Source organism: Apodemus sylvaticus, chromosome 7 (assembly GCF_947179515.1).
Source record: "Apodemus sylvaticus chromosome 7, mApoSyl1.1, whole genome shotgun sequence".
In the NCBI taxonomy this organism is placed as follows: domain Eukaryota; kingdom Metazoa; phylum Chordata; class Mammalia; order Rodentia; family Muridae; genus Apodemus; species Apodemus sylvaticus.
Window position 1 is genome coordinate 40,076,803 of NC_067478.1, and position 23,643 is coordinate 40,100,445.

General features: G+C 40.4%; 1 protein-coding gene across 8 annotated transcripts in view; it reads right to left on the bottom strand.

Annotated features, from left to right (window-relative positions):
• Positions 1-1,850: 1,850 nt before the first annotated feature.
• Positions 1,851-23,643, bottom strand: part of LOC127688743 (zinc finger protein 717-like) — a 42,114-nt gene continuing 20,321 nt past the window's right edge. For 4 of the 8 annotated variants that reach the window (XM_052187676.1, XM_052187679.1, XM_052187678.1 and 1 more), the window contains one exon: positions 18,247-22,319. In XM_052187676.1, the coding sequence (XP_052043636.1) occupies positions 20,740-22,319 (1,580 nt within the window). In that variant the 3' untranslated portion in view covers positions 18,247-20,739. Of the gene's footprint in view, positions 2,777-4,667; positions 4,902-5,656; positions 5,753-6,339; positions 6,746-18,246; positions 22,320-23,643 lie in introns of those variants that run through there. The other 4 variants (XR_007978744.1, XR_007978743.1, XR_007978742.1 and 1 more) reach the window with 4 other exon arrangements.

Sequence of the window (23,643 nt, forward strand, 5' to 3'; positions counted from 1 at the left end):
TATATGGAAAATATTTCTGATAAAATTGAAGAAATATATAGAAAAACATGTTTAAATTAAAGATTATCGTGGAAATTATACAGATAAAATGATAGGCATGAAGATAATTCTAAGTTGATTGAAGGTGGAATTATAAACATTTTCAGATAAAATTGAAGATTTACATGGAAAATATTTCTGGTAAAATTTAAGAAATATATAGACAAACACGTTAATGTTGAATATTTCATGGAAGATTTTACATATAAAATGATAGATATAAAAAGTCTTTCTAAATCAGTTGAAGGTGGAATTAAAAACATTTGTGATAAAGGCCAAGATTTACATTAGGAATACTTTTATTCCTACCACTATATAAAATTACCCATGATAATCTTCAATTTTAACATGCTTTTCTACATTTTTCTACAATTTCATCTGAAATATTTTCCATGTAAATCTTCAATTCTATCATAAAATGTTTCTATTCCATATTTCAATTAATTTAGCAATGCTTTACATGTCTACCACTTTAATTTTCCATGAAAATTGTCAATTTTAATGTGTTTATCTGAAATATTTTCCATGTAAATCTTTAATTTTAAAAAAGTAAAAAATAAAAAAGGAAAAAGAGAAGAGGTGTTTGAGATCATTTTAAAGCAATCTCAATACTGTATTCCAGCTAACAGAAATCACTTCTGCTGATGGCAATCAGTGCTGCACAGTGAGCCAGGAGACACAGGCATGGCAAACTGGTACCTTGGCACCTTTTCTTTTTTTCACAATGACACTGACAAATCTGCTCTGATGATTTAGTTTACTTTGAATGGTTCCTTTTGTAGAAAACACACAGCAACATGTCTATGTCAAAGGTCAGGTGGCCCAGTAGGATGGGGAAATGGATATTTTACTTTTTTTTCCTTTTTCCTTTTCTGAAAGGAAAACCTCCAAACTGAAAACATGAAACCTATGGTCTCATTACACTTGAGAAACGCTATGAGAATTTCAGAGGCAGATGTGGTACAGAAGCACAGCAGAGATAGGAAGAGCACTAACTCCAATTGCTTCATCTCAGGGCTCAGGGCTCCATCCATGTGACTGGAACAACGTATCTAACTTCTCTATACTTTGTTTCCTCCTTGGTAAAAATGGGCCATATTGCAGCCTATCCACTAGCGTTGGCATAAGGATCACATATGTTACTTACACACAAAGGAGCCAGAGCAATTCCTACAGATGAGCACTCAGTACAACTTTAAGACTATTGCTATTACTAATAAATGCTAACATTAACACTAACACTAACACTAATACTAATTCTGCCTAACTCCCATTTAGCAAATCTGAGTATATTTAGACTCCAAAAGTTGCATGGTCCACTTGAGTAAGGAATTAGTCAGCATGGACCTCACGTGCACTAAGAGGTTAACATTTTTTCAAGTGTGTCCACAACATAAAACAGCTTGAAAATAATGGAAGTGAAAAAAAATCCAGAAAATCCAGGAAAAAATCCCTTCTCTCTGAAGAATGAGAGGCTGGTTTTTTGTTCTATCCCAGATGGTAAATAATTATATTTGTTTAGATCAAATAAGAATTCAAGCTTTTAATGATCAACAAATCTGTCTACATTAGATCTGTGCCTCTGGTTGACACCATGAAGTTAGAATCACGCAGGTACATAATATTTTAATGGTTGGAATCCTACTAGGTATCCTGAGCACACTTGAAAGTTCTAGGTCTACAGTAGATCCAATAATCTAATTAGTTATTCTCACAAATATGTAAAAACAAGCAAACAAAAAGCAATAACCACTGTGAAAGTAAGTATTCTTGGAGGAACATGTGAACCACAGATAAGAAGCAAGCAGTCACCCATTTTTTACATTTAATATCATTGTAATATTTGTATTAAGTTAGAGTTTTATTGCTGTCAACAGATACCATGACCAAGGCAAGTCTTATAAAGGACAACTTTGAATTGCAGCTGGCTTAGGCTCAGAGGTTCAATCCATTATCATCAAAGTGGGAGCATGGCAACACCTATGCAGGCATGGTGCAGGCAGAGCTGAGGATTCTACATCTTCATCTGAAGGCTGCTAGTGGAAGACTGGCTTCCAGTCAGCTAGGATGAGGTTCTTAAAGCCCATAACCACAGTGACACACATATTCCAACATGGCCACACCTACTAATAGTGCCACTCTCTAGGCCAAGCATATACAAACCATCATAATATTTAATCACAATAAAGAGAGGACACATTACCATAGAAAGGCACTAACATACTGGATATAGTTTCCTATGATCATGTGTAGACAGTACAGTAGTAAGGCCTGACAGTGCAATAGAAAGTTCCAGGGCAGTAGCTGTATGTGAGGGAACACTTGGCTACATCCAGGAAACTCAAACATCCACCCTCACAATCAAGGAACACACCAACCCGGTCAGCTGGTTTCTCTATAAAGTGGTGAAATGTTGGGCAGGTGGTGAAGAGATTGTAATGATCACCGTCCTTCAAACACACAAGAAGAAATGCACCTTCAGATCCAATCTCAAAGTTTCTCTTCTTTAACCAGACATTGTCACAGACCCCTACAGCCCATTGCTCATGGTCCTTCAAATCCAGCTCCCAGTAATGTTTTCCAGTGGTAAAGCTCTCTGCTCCCCAGGAAGCACGATAGGATCCAGGCACAGTCAGAAATGGATTTTCATTGTAAGGTCTAGAGATGAATCTTCTGACATCAAAACCTAGGCTTGGGTTGCAGTTGAATATGATTAAATTTTGAAGGAAAATTTTCACTGTGGGAGGAGACATTTTAGTTAAAACAAATATTTATCAAGTGAGAGAGAGAGAGGTTCCTAGAGATTTCCTGGGTTTTAAAAATAGAAAGTCTAAGACTGGAAGGGTAGCTATAGCCCAGATAAATCAAAGTCAAGAGTTTCCCCAAAGAAACAGAATGAGCACATAATAAAAACTTTTTTGAAAATCTGTAGAACTGCAGAGGTGGATGCCACAGCACAGAACAGCACAGTTCTGTCAGGGGCTTTAGTTACAGTGGGCAAACAAGCTGTGTGCAGTGTAATGAGGACCCCCTGAAGGCTGTACCTCTGAGTCTCCATGAAAAGTTATTCCTAAGTCCTAGGTTATGATTGCTTTCATCTTATTGTATTGAGTTCATGCCACTATGCAGATTTGTATCAAAGATAAATCTAAGCATGCATTAGAAGTTGATGATGATATAGAGAAAGAGTAATACTCCTGCAGTGCTGGTGGGATTGTAAGATGGTACAACCACTCTGGAAATCAGTCTGGCGGTTCCTCAGAAAACTAGGCATGACACTTCCAGAGGACCCTGCTATACCTCTCCTGGGCATATACCCAGAGAATTCCCCGGCATGCAATAAGGACACATGTTCTACTATGTTCATAACAGTCTTATTTATAAAAGCCAGAAGCTGGAAAGAACCCAGATGTCCCTCAATGGAGGAATGGATACAGAAAATGTGGTATATTTATACAATGGAATACTACTCAGCAATTAAAAACAATGATTTCATGAAATTTTTAGGCAAATGGTTGGAAATGGAAAATATCATCCTAAGTGAGGTAACCCAATCACAAAAGAATACACATGGGATGCAATCACTGATAATTGGATATTAATTAGCCCAGAAGCTCTGAATACTCAAGACACAATTAGCATATCAAATGATTCCCAAGAAGAAGGAAGCAGAGGGCCCTGGTCCTATAAAGGCTTGATCCAGCATCCTAGGGGAGTACCAGGACAGAGAAATGGGAGGAGGGTGTGTGGGGAATGGGTGGAGAGAAGAGGGTTTATGGGACATATGGGGAGGGGGGAACTGGGAAAGGGAAAAGCATTTGGAATGTAAACAAAGAATATAGAAAATTTTAAAAATTAAAAAAAAAAACTAAGATGGAGAACAATTGAGTAAAATGTCTGATGTTGAAAAAAAAAAAAAAGACTTCAAAACTGAGGCCTAACCCCTACATGGTACTTCTATATGTAACTCTAGAATTTTGGGTTTAGGTCTCATGAATCCTGTGAATCCCAGGCCATTGTGCACCACAAAAGAAGAACATACATCAAATCCCCCACCTCCCAAGGAAATTTCAAAAACACAGCTTTCAAACAGAACAAACTTATGGTAGACTACTTTAAAACTGTACTAATGCCAGGTGGTGGTGACTCATGCCTTTAATCCCAGCACTTAGGAGGCAGAGACAGGTGGATTTCTGAGTTCAAGGCCAGCCTGGTCTACAGAATGAGTTCCAGGACAGCCAGGGCTATACAGAGAAACCCTGTCTCGAAAATAAATAAATAAATAAATAAATAAATAAATAAATAAATAAATAAATAAAACAAAAATAAAACTGTACTAACATCCAAGTAGAGGTAAAATGGAGTGTTTGGTAACAAGAATCACTTATTTTGGGGTTTCAAAGAAGAAAGGTACAAACACACAAAAAATGAGATATTCAATGGGGAATCTACTGACACAATGTCAACAAGCTTGCTCTTTTTAAGTTATTACAGAAATTATCTCTCCAGATTTTTGTTAAAACCTGATAATAAATACAGGGGATATAGAAAGGGATCTCAGATGTAACAGTCACAGGTGTGGCCTCAGATGATAAAGCTGTTTCAAGCCCTCCCTCTTCCATGCTTACCTGCAGCAGCAACACCTCATATGGCTTCTGAGACATCACCTTCAGCTCCTGGTACATTTATATTAGTTGACTCCTCTTGTGGACCATCATGGCTTCACTTTTCTTGAACTCCTCTAAAATAGTGTTGCTTTGATGTTTCATACACGCCATATACTGATTCTCTTCTTCATCGAGGGGTGGATGTAGTTTGCTATACTGTGTCCTGATCATTTCCTCCCATAGGGTCACAAAGTCCTGAAGGAAAAGGGGCATCCTAGATCACATCTGGAGAGTATTTGATCCTCTCCACTGAGTTCTTCTATGTTTAAATTCACCTACAGGATCCCGTCAGGGTGCTGCACACGCTGATTTACTGTCCCCACTTTTCAGAAAATGTAAATCATTTGATTTTATACATTTCTTTGTTATTAATAGTGGCAGCAAACAAACCCATCCTTTTCCCTTACCATTTTCTTCTAATAAATGAGATTCTGAGATATCTGGAAAAAAAAGGTTTTGATTGATATGTTCACTCAAAAATGCAACTTTGGGCTGGGCAATGGTAGTGCACGCCTTTAATCCTAGCACTTGGGAAGCAGAGGCAGGCAGATTTCTGAGTTTGAGGCCAGCCTGGTCTATAGAGTGAGTTCCAGGACAGCCAGGGCTACACAGAGAAACCCGGTCTCAAAAAAACAAAAAAGAAAACAAAAAGAAAGGAAAAGAAAAAATGCAACTTTGCACATACATAGCAACAAAAATTCCAAGTGGCATCATAGAGTCTGATGTACTCTGCTGAACAGTCAGAAATTTGCCCATTAATATCAAACTTTACTGCCACATGGCCAGGCCTTTCTCTTTCTGTTCAAAATTGGATTTTTCCTTTAAGTATTTAAAGTTAACAGAAAAGGGATTCCTAGCTTCACATCCCATGTATGATCCTCCAATTGTGAATGACCAAGTTTGCAAGATATCTGCATCTGGCTGACTTTACACATCAGGCTCATACCCACCAACCACTGAAAGATTCTTCTCCTCTCTGCCCGTATATCTTCCTCCTGTTCTTGGAACTTCTTCTATAAAGATGCCATTTCCTTTTCAAGTTTCAGCTTGATAGATAAACAAATAAATAAATACTTAAATAAATATCATCTTTAGCTAAATAATGAGTTACCTGAGGGACAAACTCTAGCACTGAACACAATTACTTTAGAGAGGGTAGAAGAAGGATCACAGTGTTGTTTCTTTTTATTTTTGTAACTATGGAACTTTAGATTTCAGACCATAGAATTACAAAACACAACCACCTGTGCTCAAAGTAATGGACTGTAATTGACGATTATCTGGATAATTAGCATCCGATTGGGATCCCCAGATGCTTCTAACCAGATCATTCCAATGTACTTTTGGGCTTTTAATCACATGTCACAAGCACTTTTTAAAGATGTAAATTTACAATGATTATACATTTCAGTGACATGAATCTAATGACTCATGAAACTAGAAATGATATTTATACTTATACACCTCTCAAGGAATATTTACATTTTATAGTCATTCCTCATTCCCTGTTTAAAAAGTGGCAAGATTTGGAGTACAGTGCATTCCTCAGAATCAGGACAAGCCTCTTCCTGTGCTCTGCTAAGCCTCCCTCTCTTAAACTCTCATCCTTTTTTTTTCCAGAAGTATCACTTACCATTTGCATATAAACAGGCACTCCAATGATTCAGTGTCTGTGACCTCTGTGATCCTGGGAGTCAGAACACAATTGACAGAGGAATGCCCTGCTCTCACCACAGAATGTCCTTTCTCTCCTTGTGAGTCATGCACTTGTGCTCCTCAGAAATCAAATACTTCATGAGCCTGTTTTCTCTCACAGTGGATACCAGATTCTTCATAGTGATGTTATTTCTGAATGTCCAATGGGATGGTTGCCTACATATAGGGCAGAGGTCAGGGATTCCAACGTCTTCTGAAGCAAGGATGAGACAGGTCTTGCAGAAGGTATGGCCATACCTTAAGGAGACTGGAACCATAAAGAAGCCCTGGCAAATGAAGTAGGTGTTTCCTGGAGGGTTTGCAAAATGTCTGACTCCATTTTTCTGAGGGGAAAAAAAGGGCAGAATTATAATTATTATTGGACCAGAGAGGAGCAAGAGACTAGACAAAATTTGATTCAACTTGTGATTAAATTCTAATTATGGCAACACAGGCTTCTTTTTTTTTTTTTAATGCCCAAGAACTTTTCCTGACAAACATATTGCCTGATGTGATGCTGTTCTAGATCTACCGTCTACATTCCTCCTGGAAACTTCAGCCCACATTGGTATGTTTTTAAAGGCCAGAGACATTGCTCTTCAATGTTATAGAGAAGAAAAAAAAGTCAGGCAGAGGTGGCTCACGCCTTTAATCCCAGAACTTGGGAAGCAGAGGCAGGTGGTTTTCTGAATTAGAAGACAGCCTGGTCTGCAGAGTGAGTTCCAGGACAGCCAGGGCTACACAGAGAAACCCTGTCTCGAAAAACCAAAGAGAGAGGGACACACACACACACACACACACACACACACACACACCAAAGAATGATCCAAGTCCATCTGCTCCACAGCCACTGTAGTCATGTTAGTAAAACAGCTCCTTCATTTGTTGTCTATCCAAGAAAATACACCCTACTTCATGCCTTCTCTACTAAATACTTTTGTCTGGTATCTGACTTTTACTTTCTTATTATTCAGATTTCACTACCCTACCCCTTGAATCTTCCTAGGCAATATCACTCACTTCTCTTTTTCTGCTACAAAATGCCTAAAAGAATAAGTATGCTGTCTTCTACTTCAAGGATATCACGGTGAGGAAGAAATGGTTGCAGAAACTCAAGGCAGCTGCTCTCATGGCTTCCAAAATAAGGAAGCAAACAGCAAAGGAAAGCTTGCTCCTCAGCTCCTCTTCCCCCTTTTTCCTCATTGGAGCCCTCAACCCATGGCTGGAGGAATGATCTCACCAACATTTAGTGTGGCTCTTCCCAACTGAATGAATCTAATCCAATAGCTTTTCACAAATATATCAGGTCATTTCTATATCAGTCCTGTCTCCCCTCAAGTTGAACACAAGGGGAATTCATACATATATATATTTCATACATATATATATATATGTATATATATACAACCAAGAACAGTCATCACAAGGGCTGAGCACTTTGTATTTGGTGATGAGTTAGAAAGCTTATCCCTGACACAGGCTAATTCTTTGTCTAGGTGTCAGAGCTAAGGTCTTCACCTCAGCAGCCAAAAATCAGAAAGGCAGAATGCCTGCACTCATTCACTCACTGCCTTTTATTTCTATGTGCCCAACTTATTAGATGGATGCTCACAGGATGGCTCTTCCCACTTGTTCTCTGAAAGGCCATTATAGATATACCCAAGTGAATAGTCTGTTGATTACCTAGACACTTCTTTTTTTATCATTGAAAATAAATTTTTCTCATGAAGTGGGGTTTAACATTAACAGCTGTGCATTGTTGGGTTAGATGCACTGCAGACAATAAATTACTTTAATATATAGACACAATCCATAATTTCTCTAGAGAACCTTGACTAATACAGAAGTTGGTACTGGGGAGTAGGGTATTACTGTGATAAGCTTTTTCAATTTTTTATTTGGAGGAATGTTGATTTGGTGACTTTGGATGTGGAAAGCAGTGAAGTGCTTTAAGTTGGGCTTAGTGAACCAACCATTCTAGTAGGAATATGAAGATATTGCTGCTGAGGGTGATTTGAACTCTGGGAGAAGGATCTCAGTATGAGGCCTAGAAGCTGCTCTTGTGATATTTAGTGAATAAATGTGGCTGCCTTTTGCCCTAGTCTTAAGAATTTGCCTGAGGGTAGGTTGAAGAGATTCAGATTAAGTGCATTGACAAAGGAAGTATCAAAAATACCCAGCACAGACTTTGTTCCCTGGTTAAGTCTCATGAAGAACATTTTGAACAAGCACAGCAAGCTTAGAAAGGAAAAATATAAAGTGCATTATTCAAGTATTAAAGGGGCACCAGCTAGCCAGTGGTGGTGCACATCTTTAATCTCAGCACTTGGGAGGCAGAGGTAGGTGCATTTCTGAGTTAGAGGCCAGCCTGGTTTACAGAGTGAGTTCCAGGATAACCAGAGCTGTATAGAGAAACCCTGTCTCAAAGAAAAAATGGGATGGCGTGGTGAAATGGAGCTTGATCGTGAGTTCAAGAATATTACATTGAATTAACGGAGTGGTGATCTTGGGCTAAGTTTAGATCCAGGCATGGTGATACATGTCTTTAATCCCCACATTAAGGAGACAGAGCCATGGAAATCTCAGAGATCAATCTACAGTGCAAGTTCCAGTACAGGCAAGTTTAGGCAGGGAAGGAGGTAGAAAACAGAAAACTAGTGATAATGAAATAGAACAAGGGGGCCATGCCCCATTTCCTACAAGCAGCAGAATTGGACAGTTTCTGCCCCTTAGACCTAGCTTTAGAGTCAGAAATAGAAGGGACTACTGGGATAATAGATGTTGGTTAGCTGGAGCTAAGAAATTAGTGGGAATTAAGAAAAGACCAGCATCTGGTTCAACTGGAGGGCAGCATGCAGAAGAATGCGAATTGATCCATCCTTGTCTCCTTGTACTAAGCTCAAATCCAAATGGATCAAGGACCTCCACATAAAGCCAGACACTCTGAAGCTAATAGAAAAGAAACTGGGGAAGACCCTTGAGGACATCGGTACAGGGAGAAAGTTTCTGAACAGAACACCAATAGCGTATGCTCTAAGAGCAAGAATTGACAATTGGGACCTCATAAGGTTACAGAGTTTCTGTAAGGCAAAGGACACCATCAAGAGGACAAATCGGCAACCAACAAATTGGGAAAAGATCTTCACCAATCCTACATCAGATAGAGGGCTAATATCCAATATATATAAAGAACTCAAGAAGTTAGACTCCAGAAAACCGAACAACCCTATTAAAAAATGGGGTACAGAGTTAAACAAAGAATTCTCACCTGAAGAACATCGGATGGCAGAGAAGCATCTTAAAAAATGCTCAACTTCATTAGTCATTAGGGAAATGCAAATCAAAACAACCCTAAGATTTCATCTTACACCAGTCAGAATGGCTAAGATTAAAAATTCAGGAGACAGCAAGTGTTGGAGAGGGTGTGGAGAAAGAGGAACACTCCTCCACTGCTGGTGGGGTTGCAAATTGGTACAACCACTCTGGAAATCAGTCTGGCGGTTCCTCCGAAAACTGGGCACCTCACTTCCAGAAGATCCTGCTATACCACTCCTGGGCATATACCCAGAGGATTCCCCACCATGTAATAAGGATACATGCTCTACTATGTTCATAGCAGCCCTATTTATAATTGCCAGATGCTGGAAAGAACCCAGGTATCCCTCACCAGAAGAGTGGATGCAAAAAATGTGGTATATCTACACAATGGAGTACTATTCAGCCATTAGAAACAATGAATTCATGAAATTCTTAGGCAAATGGATGGAGCTAGAGAACATCATACTAAGTGAGGTAACCCAGACTCAAAAGGTGAATCATGGTATGCACTCACTAATAAGTGGTTATTAACCTAGAAAACTGGAATACCCAAAACATAATCCATACATCAAATGAGATACAAGAAGAAAGGATGAGTGGTCCCTGGTTCTGGAAAGACTCAGTGAAACAGTATTCGGCAAAACCAGAACGGGGAACTGGGAAGGGGTGGGAGGGAGGACAGGGGAAGAGAAGGGGGCTTATGGGACTTTCGGAGAGTGGGGGGGGGCTAGAAAATGGGAAATCACTTGAAATGTAAATAAATTATATCGAATAAAAAAAATTTTAAAAAAATGAGGTACAAGAAGAAAAAAAAAAAAAAAAGAAAAGAAAAGACCAGCATCACTGAGGTGGGAAGTGTTTTCTAAGAGCAGAAAGAAGTTGTGTTCCAGAGATAGCCAAGGCTGTACCTGGTACTGCAGTTGGACTTGGTAGTGTGTAATAACCCAGGTATTACAGAATTTGAAGGTCTGCAGGAGTTGTGGAGAGCAGCTGAGGCTTGGTACTGTTAGAGGCCAGAAAAGGCCATTGTTGAAGGTACAGGCTCAGTAGCAATTGATGGCCCAGGATTGAAGGGATCATGCAAAGAAGTTGAGGCTGGGCACCATGAAGGGAGCCTATGAGAGGCTATTGGTGAAGCCTAATTGTGGTGGAAGACCCATCCTATTGGAGATACCAGTACCATGGGATGACCCCACCAAGGACAGCAGCAGCAATGGAGTGGAGTGGAGTCAACCTAGAGTGCTACAGAGGGCAGAGCTGGAGATGGGACCCAAGCCCTTTAGAGGAGCCCCGAAGATCATGTGTAGATCTCAGACATTGGAACAAGAAGCTGTGAAGGTTACCTTGGATACACTAAGATGTATCCAAGATGTCAGAATCTTGAGGTACCTGCCAAGGAAAGCTGTTAACACAGAGTAGAACCAGCTCAAGAGAATGAAGTTTGTTGCCCCTGAATACCAGATCTGCCAAGAGCAGCCAACAAGGATGAAAAGAATTGGAGATGTGAAGAGTGCTTTGACATTAGACATGGAGATGTGAAGTATGGAGGGTGGTCAGCTGGTTTTCTGTCTTGCTTTGGCCCAGTATTGACTGCACAAATCTCAGAAGAGACTTTGAACTTTTTAACATTGTCACAACTGTTATAGACTGGAGACTTTTGAAGTAGGATTAAATGTATTTTGCATTATACTATGGCTTGGTATGGGCTCTATAGACTCATGCATTTGAACAAGCCTATGTGATGGTTTGAATATGCCTAACCCAGGGGGTAGCACTATTGGGATCTGCTGTCTTGTTGGAATAGATGTGGCCTTGTGGGACGAAGTGTGTCCCTGTGGGGGTGTACTTTAAGACCCTTCTCCTAGCCATGTGGGAGCCAGTCTGCTCTTGGCTTCCTTTGGATGAAGATGTGTAGAACCCTCAGCTCCTCCAGGGACATGCCTGCCTGTATGCTACTCTGCTTGATAATGGACTGAACCTTTAACCTGTAAGCCGGCCCCAATTAAATGTTGTACCTATAAGAGTTGTCTTAAGTCATGGTGTCTCTTCACAGCAATGGAAACCCTAACCAAGACACTAAGCATATGGCTTTTTGTTTTGGTTTGTTTTGCTTTTTGTTTTGTATTTTTTTAAAGATAGGGTCTCACAATGTAGCCTTGGCTGGGCTGGAACTCACCTAGTATATAAATGTAGACCTCAAAATCATAGAAATAAGCCCTCCTTTGTCTCTTTGTTGCTGGGATTATAGCTTTGTGCCTTCACACCCAGCTTAATTATATCTTTTCAAAGGACACAATGTGTGACAACTACTACATCAATTCTGGTCTTTTTTTTTTTTTTTTTTTTTTTTTTTTTTTTTTTTGGTGTTTCAAGACAGGGTTTCTCTGTGTAGCCCTGACTGTCCTGGAACTCACTCTAGACCAGGCTTGAACTCAGAAATCTGCCTGCCTCTGCCTCCCAAGTGCTAGGATTAAAGGCATGTGCCACCACTGCCCAGCAAAGATTTATTTATTTTATTATATGTAAGTATACTGTAGCTGTCCTCAAACACTCCAGAAGAAGGGGTCAGATCCCATTACAAATGGTTATGAGCAATCATGTGGCTGCTGGGATTTGAACTCAGGACCTTTGGAAGAGCACTTGGTGTTTTTAAGCACTAACCCACCTCACCCGCCCAATTCTGGTCTTATTAATCAAGTATATGAGTAATGTCCCCCACGTTAAAACCATCATTAGTTACGTTTTCTATTACTAACACCAAACATACCCCAAGTGATGTCATGAGGGTGGAACTGGAGTCCCATAGTGAGCACTCTTAAAGCTAGGTCCAGTACACCACAGGAATTATTGTCAGGCTTAGAAGAAAGTCCAGTCCTGTGGTTGTCAGGAACAAAAGATTAATAAGTGACTGAAGCCCAGAAAGCCCTATTTAAGATTGGCCTTAAAGCAGGATCCTCTTTTTGTCTCAGTAGTTCACCCCACATCCATATATGGGCACTACACAGATTGGGCTCACTGGATTTGAATACATAAATAATTTAGGAAGGAAGACAAGAATTTGGGAGGGAGGCTGGAGGGGATGAGATGTTGGGGTGGGCATTCTAAGAAATGAGCAAGGAAAAGTTGGGAGAAGGAAAGAGAAAACTGGAAGAGATAGAGATTCCACAAGACCAACAATGTCAATTAACCTGGACCCTTAGGGGTTCCCAGAGACTGAACCACCAACCAAAGAACATACATGGGCTCTACCAAGCCCCCACCCCATCCCCTGCCCACATATATTGTAGATGTTCAGCTTGGTCTTAATGTGGGTCCCCAAACACCTATAGCAGGGCCTGTCCCTGAATCTGTTACCTAACTGAGGATTCTGTTCCTCTAACTGGGCTGCCTTGTCTGTGCCTATCCCTGTAGTGACTTGATGTGCCAGGGCAGGAGATAGCCAAGGGAAGGCCTCCACCTCTCAGAGGATAAGTTGAAGGGAGATGAAAGGAGGGAATGTGTGAGGGAGACTGGAAGGAAGGGGAATTGATTTGGATGTAAAGTGAAGAAACTATTTTAAAAAGAAAAGAAAGAAAACAAGTTTTCCATAAACAAAGCTAGGTACATGCCTATCGAGAGTACATATATGTACCATTCTGAAGACTTCTTCATGATTTGAGAACCTCAGTTGAATTGTCAAGCTTACACATCCCAGAACTGTAACATGAAGTGCTTGCTGTTTCCTTCCTGGCAAGTGTTTCTGGCTCTAGTGCTTTCAAAGGTTCTAACAAAATATAGTTTGTTTGTTTGTTTGTTTGTTCCTCTTGAGACAATTCTTAAAATTGCATTCTCCTAAAATCATACATTTTTTTATCTACATTCCAAACAGTGCCCCTCCTCCCAGTCTCCTACACAAAGTCCCACCCTATCCCATCCTCCTTCCCCTTCTCCTCTGAGACAATGAGACCATCCCTGGGTATCCCCCAATCCTGGAATATCAAATCTCTACAGGGTTAGATGAATCCTCTCCTACTGCAGCCAGAAAAGGCAGTCCTATTGGGGACCAGATTCTACTGACAGTCTTCAGGAACAGCCCCCCTCTCCAGTTGTTAGGGGACCCACATGGAGACTGTGCTACACATCTGTTACCCATGTGCCAGGGCCTCCCACGAGTCTGTGTATGCTCTTTGGTTGATGGCTCAGTTTATGAGAGCTTCCAGGGGTCCAGGTTTGTTGTCTCTGTTGGTCTCTGTGAAGTTCCTATCCTATTTAGGGCCTTCAGTCCTTCAGCTAGCTATTCCATAAGATTCCCAACCTCCTTCCATTTTTTTTCTCCTCTCTTTATCTATATGTTTCAGTCAACTGCTGGGTATAGCATCTCAGAGGACAGTTATGCTAGGCTTCTATCTGCAAGCATAATAGTGTATCATCAATAGTGTCAGTAAATGTTGCTTGTCTATGGGATGGGTTTCAAGTTGAGCAGGTTGTTGGTTGGCCATTCCTTCAGTCTCTGTTCCACCTTTGTCCCTGCATTTCTTTTAGACAGGACAAACTGTTAGGTCAAAAGTTTTGTGTATGTGGTGGGGTTGGGTGGTGTGTGTGTGTGTGTGTGTGTGTGTGTGTGTGTGTGTGTGTGTGTGCTGCTGTCCTAATCCCTCTACTGAGGATACTGCATGGCTACTCGAGGTGGCCTCTTCTGGTTTAATGACCCCACTGATAGACATCTAGGCCAAGGTCATCTGCATTGACTCCTGGGAGACTTCCCCATCCCAAATCTCTATCACTTCCTAGAGATTTCCCCACCACCTCACTACCCTCTTTCATTTTGATTTTGTTAATCTGGGTATTCTCTCTGTGTTTGTCAGTTCATCTGAATAAGGGTTTGCAATCTCACTGATTTTCTCAAAGAACTAAAGAACTGTTCCCTTTGTTTCTATTTTATTGATTTCAGTCTTCACTTTATTTCATACCATGTATTACTTTTTAGTGTGATTTCTTCTTTTCGTTCTAGAGCTTTTAAGTGTGCTATTAAGTTGCTAGTATAAGATGTTTCTCTAGCTCTGCTTTTGTGTTTTTGAGACAGGGTTTCTCTGTGTAGCCTTGACTGTCCTGGAATTGGATCTGCAGACCAGGCTTGCCCTTGTGCTCAGAGACCCACCTGCTTCCCAAGTGATGGAATTACAGGTGTGAGACTACACCACCAGGCTTCTCTCTAGTTGTTTTTTGTGGACACTTGGTGCTGTGACCTTGCCCTTTAGAACTTCCCCCTTTATCAAGTCCCATAATTTTGGGTATGAAGTATATTCATTTCTAGTCAATTCTATGGAGTCTTTAATTTCTTTACTTCTGTCTTCATGCAGTAGTAAATTGTACAGTTTCCATGTGTTTGTGAGCTTTCTGTTGTTTCTTTTGTTGTTGATATCAAGCTTTATTCTGTGATGGCCTCATAGGATACACTGAGTTATTTCAATTTTTCTGTATCTGTTGAGACTGACTTTGTGTCCAAGAATGTGGTCAATTTTAGAGCAGGTTCTGTGAGGTACAGAGAATGTGTATTTGTTTGTGTTTGGGAAAAAAATGTTTAAATAACACTAGCACACAATGGGCCAAGTGTCACTTAGTACACAGGCCTCTGAAAGGAATTTTCATATTAAATGCCACTGGATGGCAATATTATTTAAATATGAAACACAAAACCTAGAGAGAATTATACTACTTTTATAAAAGTGCATGTAAATTTTTGGCTTCATTTATCTTCAAGTGGTTTCATATGGTGTTTGATTGGCTGGTTGTTGTTTTGGGTTTTGTTTTTGTTTTTGTTTTTTTTAGGGATTATTTGTTTGTTTTTGAAAACAGGCTCTCTTTTATGTAGCTCCTGCTGTCCTGGAAATAGTTAAATAAACTGGGCTTAAATTAACACATCCACTTGCCTCTGGATCCAAAATCCTGGGATTAAATGTGTGTACTACAATGCTCAACCAATATTTGTTTTTATTACCAAAATCTTAAGTAAAACAGCCCTCCTAAGGTTTTAAATGCACATAGTGACAACCATGTAATGAAAATAAAGCAGCTTTAGAGAACTTGGGAGGCAGAGGCAAGTAGAGCTCTCAGTTCTAGTACAGCCTGGTTGACAAAGTGAATTAAAGATCAGCCAGGGCTACACAGAGAAACCCTATCTCCAAAAAAAAGGGGGGGGGGGAGAGAGGTTAGAAAGGCAGAAAAAGAAAGGAGAGAAAGAGAGAAAGGAAGAAAGAAGGAAACAAAGAATCAAAGAAACAAAGACACAAAGAAAGATACAGGAAGGAAGGAAAAGAAAGAGCTTTCATGGAAATGTACAACTCTAGTTCATTACTTGGAAGAGATTTAATTGTGAATTAATTCGAACAGCTAGCTGGTCACTGTCATTTCTAGACGGCTTCTCAGAGAAGATGGTCTAGATGAATTTTTGAAGATCAGGTCTTCATTGTTCTAGATGAGTTGCTTTCTTTACCTAGGTGTAATGGGTCCACAGATGACACCCACAACTGAGTGAGCATCAATAATTCAGCCTGCTGAGCTGACTGATCTTGTAATACCCCTTTGTCTTTATATTATAAAGAATTGACCTCTGGGCACTGGATTTAGTTTTGATAAGAGCAAGAGGGAGAAGAAAATGTACAGTTTTGACAATATCCTGAGTTGTTTAGGGGTTCCTATAGAACCCCCTTGGACAACAACTGAATTAGAAGAAAGCCATTCTCAGTGCTGGAAGCTTCAGCTGGTGACAAGAGATGTCCAGTTGAGGCTGCCTCCCCATTATTTAGGAGTCCATTCATTTAGATCACTTCATATATGTATATACAGAAGGAAGCTTTTGCTGCATTAGGTTCCCATGCTATCACTCAAATAGCCCTTAATTTTAGCTGTCTCTCCCCATATTCTCAGTTTTCCCTGTCCTCCTGTCCCTTCCCTACTTGATCTTCTCATTCAAGCCCTGTCATGCATTCATCTATACCTACCTATTACAAATTCCTTTTCCTTGAAGCAACTAAGTATTTGTCCCCTTCCTCTATATGTAGCTGCTGAGGTCAAACAGATTATACCTCATGTTTACAAAGGGCTTATAACCACTTATGAATTAGCAGTTAAAATCCACATCCAAATGGAAAAATTGCTATGTGTGCCTTTCTGTGTATGGATTACCTCAATTTACTTTATAGTTCATTGTATTTGCCTGCAAGTACTTTTTCCATTAATGTATTCACTTTTACTTCCCTATCACTGTCCCCATTCCTGATCCTCCTCTCAGAGAGTCCCTCTACCCATGCCTGTCCCCTTCTTTGAGAAAGTGGGGCCCTCCTGGGTATTCCCCTACATGGCCCAACAAATTTCTACATGGTTAGACATTCTCTATCTCTGTCTCCCCCCCCCCCCTCTCTCTCTCTCTCAGGCTAGGCAAAGCAGCCCAGAGAGAATCCAGAGAAATGGATTCCACAGACAGGCTAGAGATTTAGGAACAGCCCCAGCTCCAGTTGTTGGAGGCCCCAAATGGAGACTGAGCTGCATATATGCTGGGGGCCTCTCTGTCCAGCCTGTGTAAGACCTTTGCCTGGTGGCTCAGTTTCTGAGAGCACCTCAGTGGTCCAGGTTAGATGACTCTTGGTTTTCCTGTGGAGTTCCTATCCCAGTCAGGGCCTTCCATCCTTCCCCTCCCGCAACTCTTCAATAAGAGTCCCCAAGCTCTGTCCAATGTTTGGCTCTGTGTCCCTGCATCTCTTTCAATCAGCTACTGTGTGGAGCCTCTCAGAGGGCAGTTATGCTAGGCTCCTGTCTGCAGGCATAATAGAGTGTAATTGGTAGTGTTTGCCCATAGGATGGGTCTCAAGTTGGGGTGGTTACTGGTAGACCATGTCTTCAATTTCTGCTCCATCTTTGACCCTCTTATTTTAGGCCAGCCAAATTTTGGGTCAAAAGTATGTAGGTGAATTGGTATCCTTATCCCTCTACTGGAGGTCCTATTTAGCTACAGGAGGCAGCCTCTTCAGGCTCTCTCCTATATATTCCCAATGCTATGAATCTCAGCTAAGGTTACGCACAGTGATTCCTGGGAGCCTCCCCCATCCCAGGTCTCTGGCATGCCCTAGAGATGCCTCCCACCCCCATCCTAGCCAGCTGCAGATTTCTATTCATGCTCCTGGATCTCTCTCTCTTGTCTCTCCCATACCTGATCCTGAACCATTTCCTTCACTGTCCCCTCTCTCAGCCAGTTCTCCTGTCCCTCTGCCTCCTATGACTATTTTATCTTCCCCTTCTAAATGAAATTTAAGCATCCTTGCTTGGGCCTTCCTTCTTGTTTTGCTTTTTTGTGTCTATGGAGTATATCATATGTTTATTGTGAAAATTCCTTTCAAAAGGTTCATAGGCTAAGTAAAACTTCACCAATTGTGTGGTAAAAGTTGAAAGTGAATGAATTACTATATCATGGTGGGGAAACCAAAGTTGTAACCAGAGCAAAAGAAAATTCCACAAAAGAGAGTACTGCTAATCTTGGGGTTACTCCCAAAGTTTTGTATTTGTTTTAAATTTATTTATTTTATATAAGTACACGATAACTGTCTTCAGACACACCAGAAGAGGGCATCCAATCTCATTACAGATGATTGTGAGCTACCATGTAGTTGCTGTGGAACTCAGGATCTCTGGAAGAGCAGTCAGTGCTCTTAACCACTAAGCCATCTCTCCAGTCTTTGTATTATTTTTAATGCAGCACAGAGCATGTTTTTGTCTTTCTGCACTTAGCTTGGTCCACTTCTGACCCTCTAATGTGTTGTAAAACAGCCAAGAAGACCCACAGAAGAAGCTAAAATGATGAAACTACCTGATCTTGGATTTTTCAACCTAAAAAAGAAAATGCCATCACAGATCCCCACAGACTACTATCAGCCCATGGGTTTATGTCTAATAAATACTCAAATATTTGTTGTTAAAGTGCTATTTAACATTGCCTGTATTCATATGTATAATGCATGAGTTGGTATGTCTCTATGTATTATAATTTTGTATAAAACTGGAAATACTATAAAAAACATTTGGCATCTACCTTTTTTTCAATGAGATACATTCACATGATAAAAGGCATTCCCCAAAATGATTCCTTGTGGTTTTTCCCACATTTGATTTTTCTACAATTAACCTGGGAATCAAGGGAGTCTTCTCTTCTGTATGAATGTGCTGATAAAGGGCTAATCACTCAAATCTGAAAGATTCTCTGTATTCATAAAATGAATTACCAATAATGAGCTCTTGGTAATATAATGAAAACAAATCACAGTTGGGAAGACTAAACATTACACATTTATTTCTCACTAATGCACCAGATACATGGCACAAAGATAAAGGTTAAAGACCTGTTTTCATCAAACAATTCTTAGCCGGGCAGTGGTAGTGCACGACTGTAATCCCAGCACTCTGGGAGGCTGGGAGTTTTCTGAGTTCAAGCCCAGCCTGATCTACAGAGTGAGCTCCAGGACAGCCAGGGCTATACAGAGAAACCTTGTCTCAGAAAAAAACAAATCCAAAAAAAAAAAAAATCAAAAAAACAAAAAACAAAAAACCCCAAACAATTCTTAACTTGCAGGAACTTTCTCCTACCATCTTTTATGAAGATGTCCTTAGGGTCATGAGCACCTCACTCTGACATGACAAAGAAACTGAAAACCACTACCTGCTATTTTTCAGGCTGCGGAGTCTAGTACTACTCACCACTTGTGTTCAGACTCTCCCAGCAGAGCGCATTTAATTTGTGATGGTCACAAGCAAAAGCTGAAAGTTGCAACCTATTTCCAGAGATAAGAAAATAGTCTCTGGAGTACACATAATTACTCTACTACCCAGTATTATTTCTTTGTATACATTTTGTGATGTATGTCAAAGATTGGTTTCTTTTGTTGGTGTTGGTTTTTAATTTTTTTAACTTATACACTTTACATCCCACTCACCATCCCCCTCCAGGTCACCTCCTCCCACAATCCTTCCTCCATCACCTCATCCTGTTCTCCTCTGAGTGGGTGGGAGACCCCTGGGTATACCTCCCCAAACCCTGGCACTTCAAGTCTCCGCACAACTAGGCACTTCCTCTCCCACTGAGGCCAGACAAGGCAGTCCAGTTAGGAGAACATATCCCGAGTACAGGCAACAGGTTTTGGGATAGCCCCTGCTCCAGGTATCCAGGACCCACATGAAGACCAAGCTGCTCATCTGCTACATATGGCGGGGAGGCCTAGGTCCAGCCTGTGTATGTTCTTTGGTTGATGGTTCAGACTCTGAGGACCCCAAGGGTCCAGATTAGTTGACTCTGTTAGTCTTCCTGTGGAGTTCCTATCCCCTTTTGTCCCCATAATCATTTCTCCTCTTCTATAAGAGTCCCCAAGCTCCATCCACTGTTTGACTATGGGTGTCTGTCTCTGAGTCAGTTGCTCAGTGGAACCTCTCAGAGGACAATTTGCTCCTGTCTGCAAACATAAGAGTATCATCTTGTTAGGGATTGGTACTTGCCACATAGCACAGCACCTGGACCGCCTAGCCATACTAATGAGGCATCTCAATAACCTTAGCCTTCAGCCAATGACCTTCCCTTCCTGGATATTCTCACATTATCCCCCAATATTACATAATCCCTCATTTACCCAGAATAAAGCCTATGTGCTCACATCCACCCCCAGTAAAGCAATACAAACAAGCTAAGATCATCTCAGAGAGCTTCTTCATTAATGATCACCTCAGGGAAGGTCTTCACCTAACAGGAGCCATAACTAAAACTCCTGAAGAAGACCTCTCTCCTCTGCCCCTCTGTCACTAGCTCCAAACCAGACTAAGTTCCTTCCTCTCCTGCACTATTTTGACCCTTCAAGCCTGACATGCAGCAATGTCTGACACCCCAAGAGGAACACAGACTGCAAACCCCTGTCCTTGACTTCACCTTGTCTTCTGCAAGCCAGTGTATGGGCTGCTGCACACCTCCACACGAGAGGCAGAACATGGACCACATCCACGTCCATTCCTAACATAGCTCCCCATGTCGGTGAGTTCTCTGATGCCTGCTTAGGTTTGATTTCTGTGAAAAGGTTTTTCTACACACATTACATTCATAAGGTTTCTCCCCAGAATGAATCAACTCATGTACAATGAGGGATGATTTGTAGCCAAACATTTTTCCACACTGAATGCATTCATAGGGCTTTTCACCTGTGTGGATTCTGTGATGCTTACTGAGGACTAACTTCCACTGAAACGTTTTCCCACATTTATTACATTCATAGGGTTTTTCACCTGTGTGAATTATCTGGTGCTTGTTGAGATATGACTTGTTTTGAAATGCTTTCCCACACTCTTTACAATCATATGGTTTCTCACCTGTGTGAACCTTCTGGTGAGTTTTGAGGTATGACTTATTTTGAAAGGCTTTTCCACATTCTTTACATTTATGTAATTTCTCACTGTTGTGGATCCTCTGATGCCTCCTGAGGTCTGACTTCTGGTAAAAGGCTTTTCCACACTCACTGCACACATAGGGCTTCTCGCCACTGTGAGTTCTATGATGCACGTTGAAGTATGACCTGTTATGGAAGGTTTTCCCACATTTCTCACACTCATACGGTTTATCACTCTTGTGAGTTCCCTGATGCATTCTGAGGTATGACTTCTTTATAAAGGCTCTTCCACATTCTTTACACTCATATGGTTTCTCCCCAGTATGAGTTCTCTGGTGTGTTTTGAGGTACCACTTATGTTGGAAGGCTTTACCACACTCATAGCATTCAAAGGGTTTCTCTCCGGTGTGAGTTCTCTCATGTACAATGAGAGCTGACTTTTGTCTGAAGGTTTTATAACATTCACTACATCCATAGGGCTTTTCTCCTGTGTGAATTCTCTGATGAACAGTAAGGGAAGATTTAGTGCTAAAAGGTTTCTCACACTGGATACATACATGGTCTTTTTTCTGGTTATGTGTCCTCTGATATACTATAAGGTCTAATTCACTGGTAAAGGTTTTCCTACTTTCAAGGTATTTACAAGATTTTCTCACTGAGTCTGTTGCTTGGTGTTTAGTGAGGTTACACTTCTTACTGAAAGTTGCCTTCCCTATCTTAGCCATGACATCTGACTGAACAGAAACTTGCTCACACTCATTATGCTTACAAGAAGTCAGTCCCATTTGAAGTCTCTTAGATGGAGTAACTTTTTTCAATAGTTTTCCCTCCTTTGTATCTTTCCCTTCGCCAATATATTCAAATTCCTGCTGTCCAGTTAGAATCTTGGAATGCTGACCCAACTGCACAGGACATCTGATGTATTTCCCTGCTACACAACAGCCATTATATTGCTCTCCAGCACACAATCCATGAGGCTCCAAAGAGAGATGTGTATTCAGATATCCATTCAACTCCTCAGGCTTCACTCCTGAACAGTTTCTATTACTTACAACAAAACTTGAAATATTCATGGAGTATAAATAAAAAGTGTTTTCTAATCCCTCTGCTTCCTCAGTTGCTTTATTTGGGCTGTTGGAAGTAACTTGCCACAAATGTCTCTCTCGACTCTTCTGGTTAGTCTCAATTATGCCATCCACACTGCAGAAGACTAAAAATACAAACAAACAAACAAACAAACAAAAGAACTTTCTATAAATTATTTTAAGAGTTTCTAATGGGATTCTCACGTTTATGAAAAAAACAATTTCTAGCCTACTAGCACATACTGTTATTAAGATCAGAGTAAGTACTAGCTTATAAACTTTAGCTTACTCCTTTAATTTAACATACTGAAATACACTGGTAAGTTTCCTAGTATTAACGTATTAGTAAAGTATTTTTCATTTTATTTTTGTGAAGAAGTATTTTGTTAAAATATCCACCAATTACTAGGTATAGTTTTCCACTCAGAGAATGGTTACATTTTTTACAAGGTTCTAGTCACATATATACTTTAATATATGATGGTAATGACCTTTTCTTTCTGTCATTCTCTTTATTCTGGTCTAAAAGAGGCAATAATTTCTAGGACATCCTCTTTGCAGATTCTGAGCAAACTCTGATAGGCTACTTCCTAGGTTTCCATTATGGCCACGAATTTGCATCTTGTATGCTTAGAGTTATTACAAATGACAACAGACTGTGAGTATTTCAAACCTGAAATTTCTTCCTTTCTACTTCCACCGAAAACATTCCAGTTTAAGGGCTCAATTGAACAACATGTCCTGTTCTTTTCTGAACCAAAATAAATACAAGGAAACTCCTGTTTACCATTCTGGGAAAAACATGCATGCTGTACATCTTCTCTAAAATATGTGGCTACTTGTGATAATGATGAGCCCTAACATTTGCCTCCAAAGTGGTGATGCATGCACCAGCATCTAGTAATTCATCAATTCTCAAGGATGTTGGCACGTTTCAGAGACTTGACTTCTCTAAGTTTCATAAAAAGTAGCTTCTACAATTCCTCATTATCTTTGTTGCTTTAGAATGAGAGAAGAAAAATTAAACAAGTGCTACATTTAAATTACAACCCTCATCAAAAAAAAAAAAAAGAAGAAGAAGAAGAAGAAGAAGAAGAAGAAGAAGAAGAAGAAGAAGAAGAAGAAGAAGAAGAAGAAGAAGAAGAAGCAGCAGCAGCAGCAGCAGCAGCAGCTTAAGTCCTTCAACTTGAAAACTTATCTCTTGGGGCTGGAGAGACAGCTCAGTAGTTACAAGAACTGCTGCTTTTCTGAAGGTCCTGAGTGCAAATCCCAGAAACCACATGATAGCTCACAACCACCTGTAATAAGATCCGATGCCCTCTTCTAGGCTGTCTGAAGACAGCTACAGTGTACTTACATATAATAAATAAATAAATTTTTAAAAGAAAAAAAAAAAAAAACCTGGGCAGTGGTGGCCCATGCCTTTAATCCCAGCACTGGGGAGGCAGA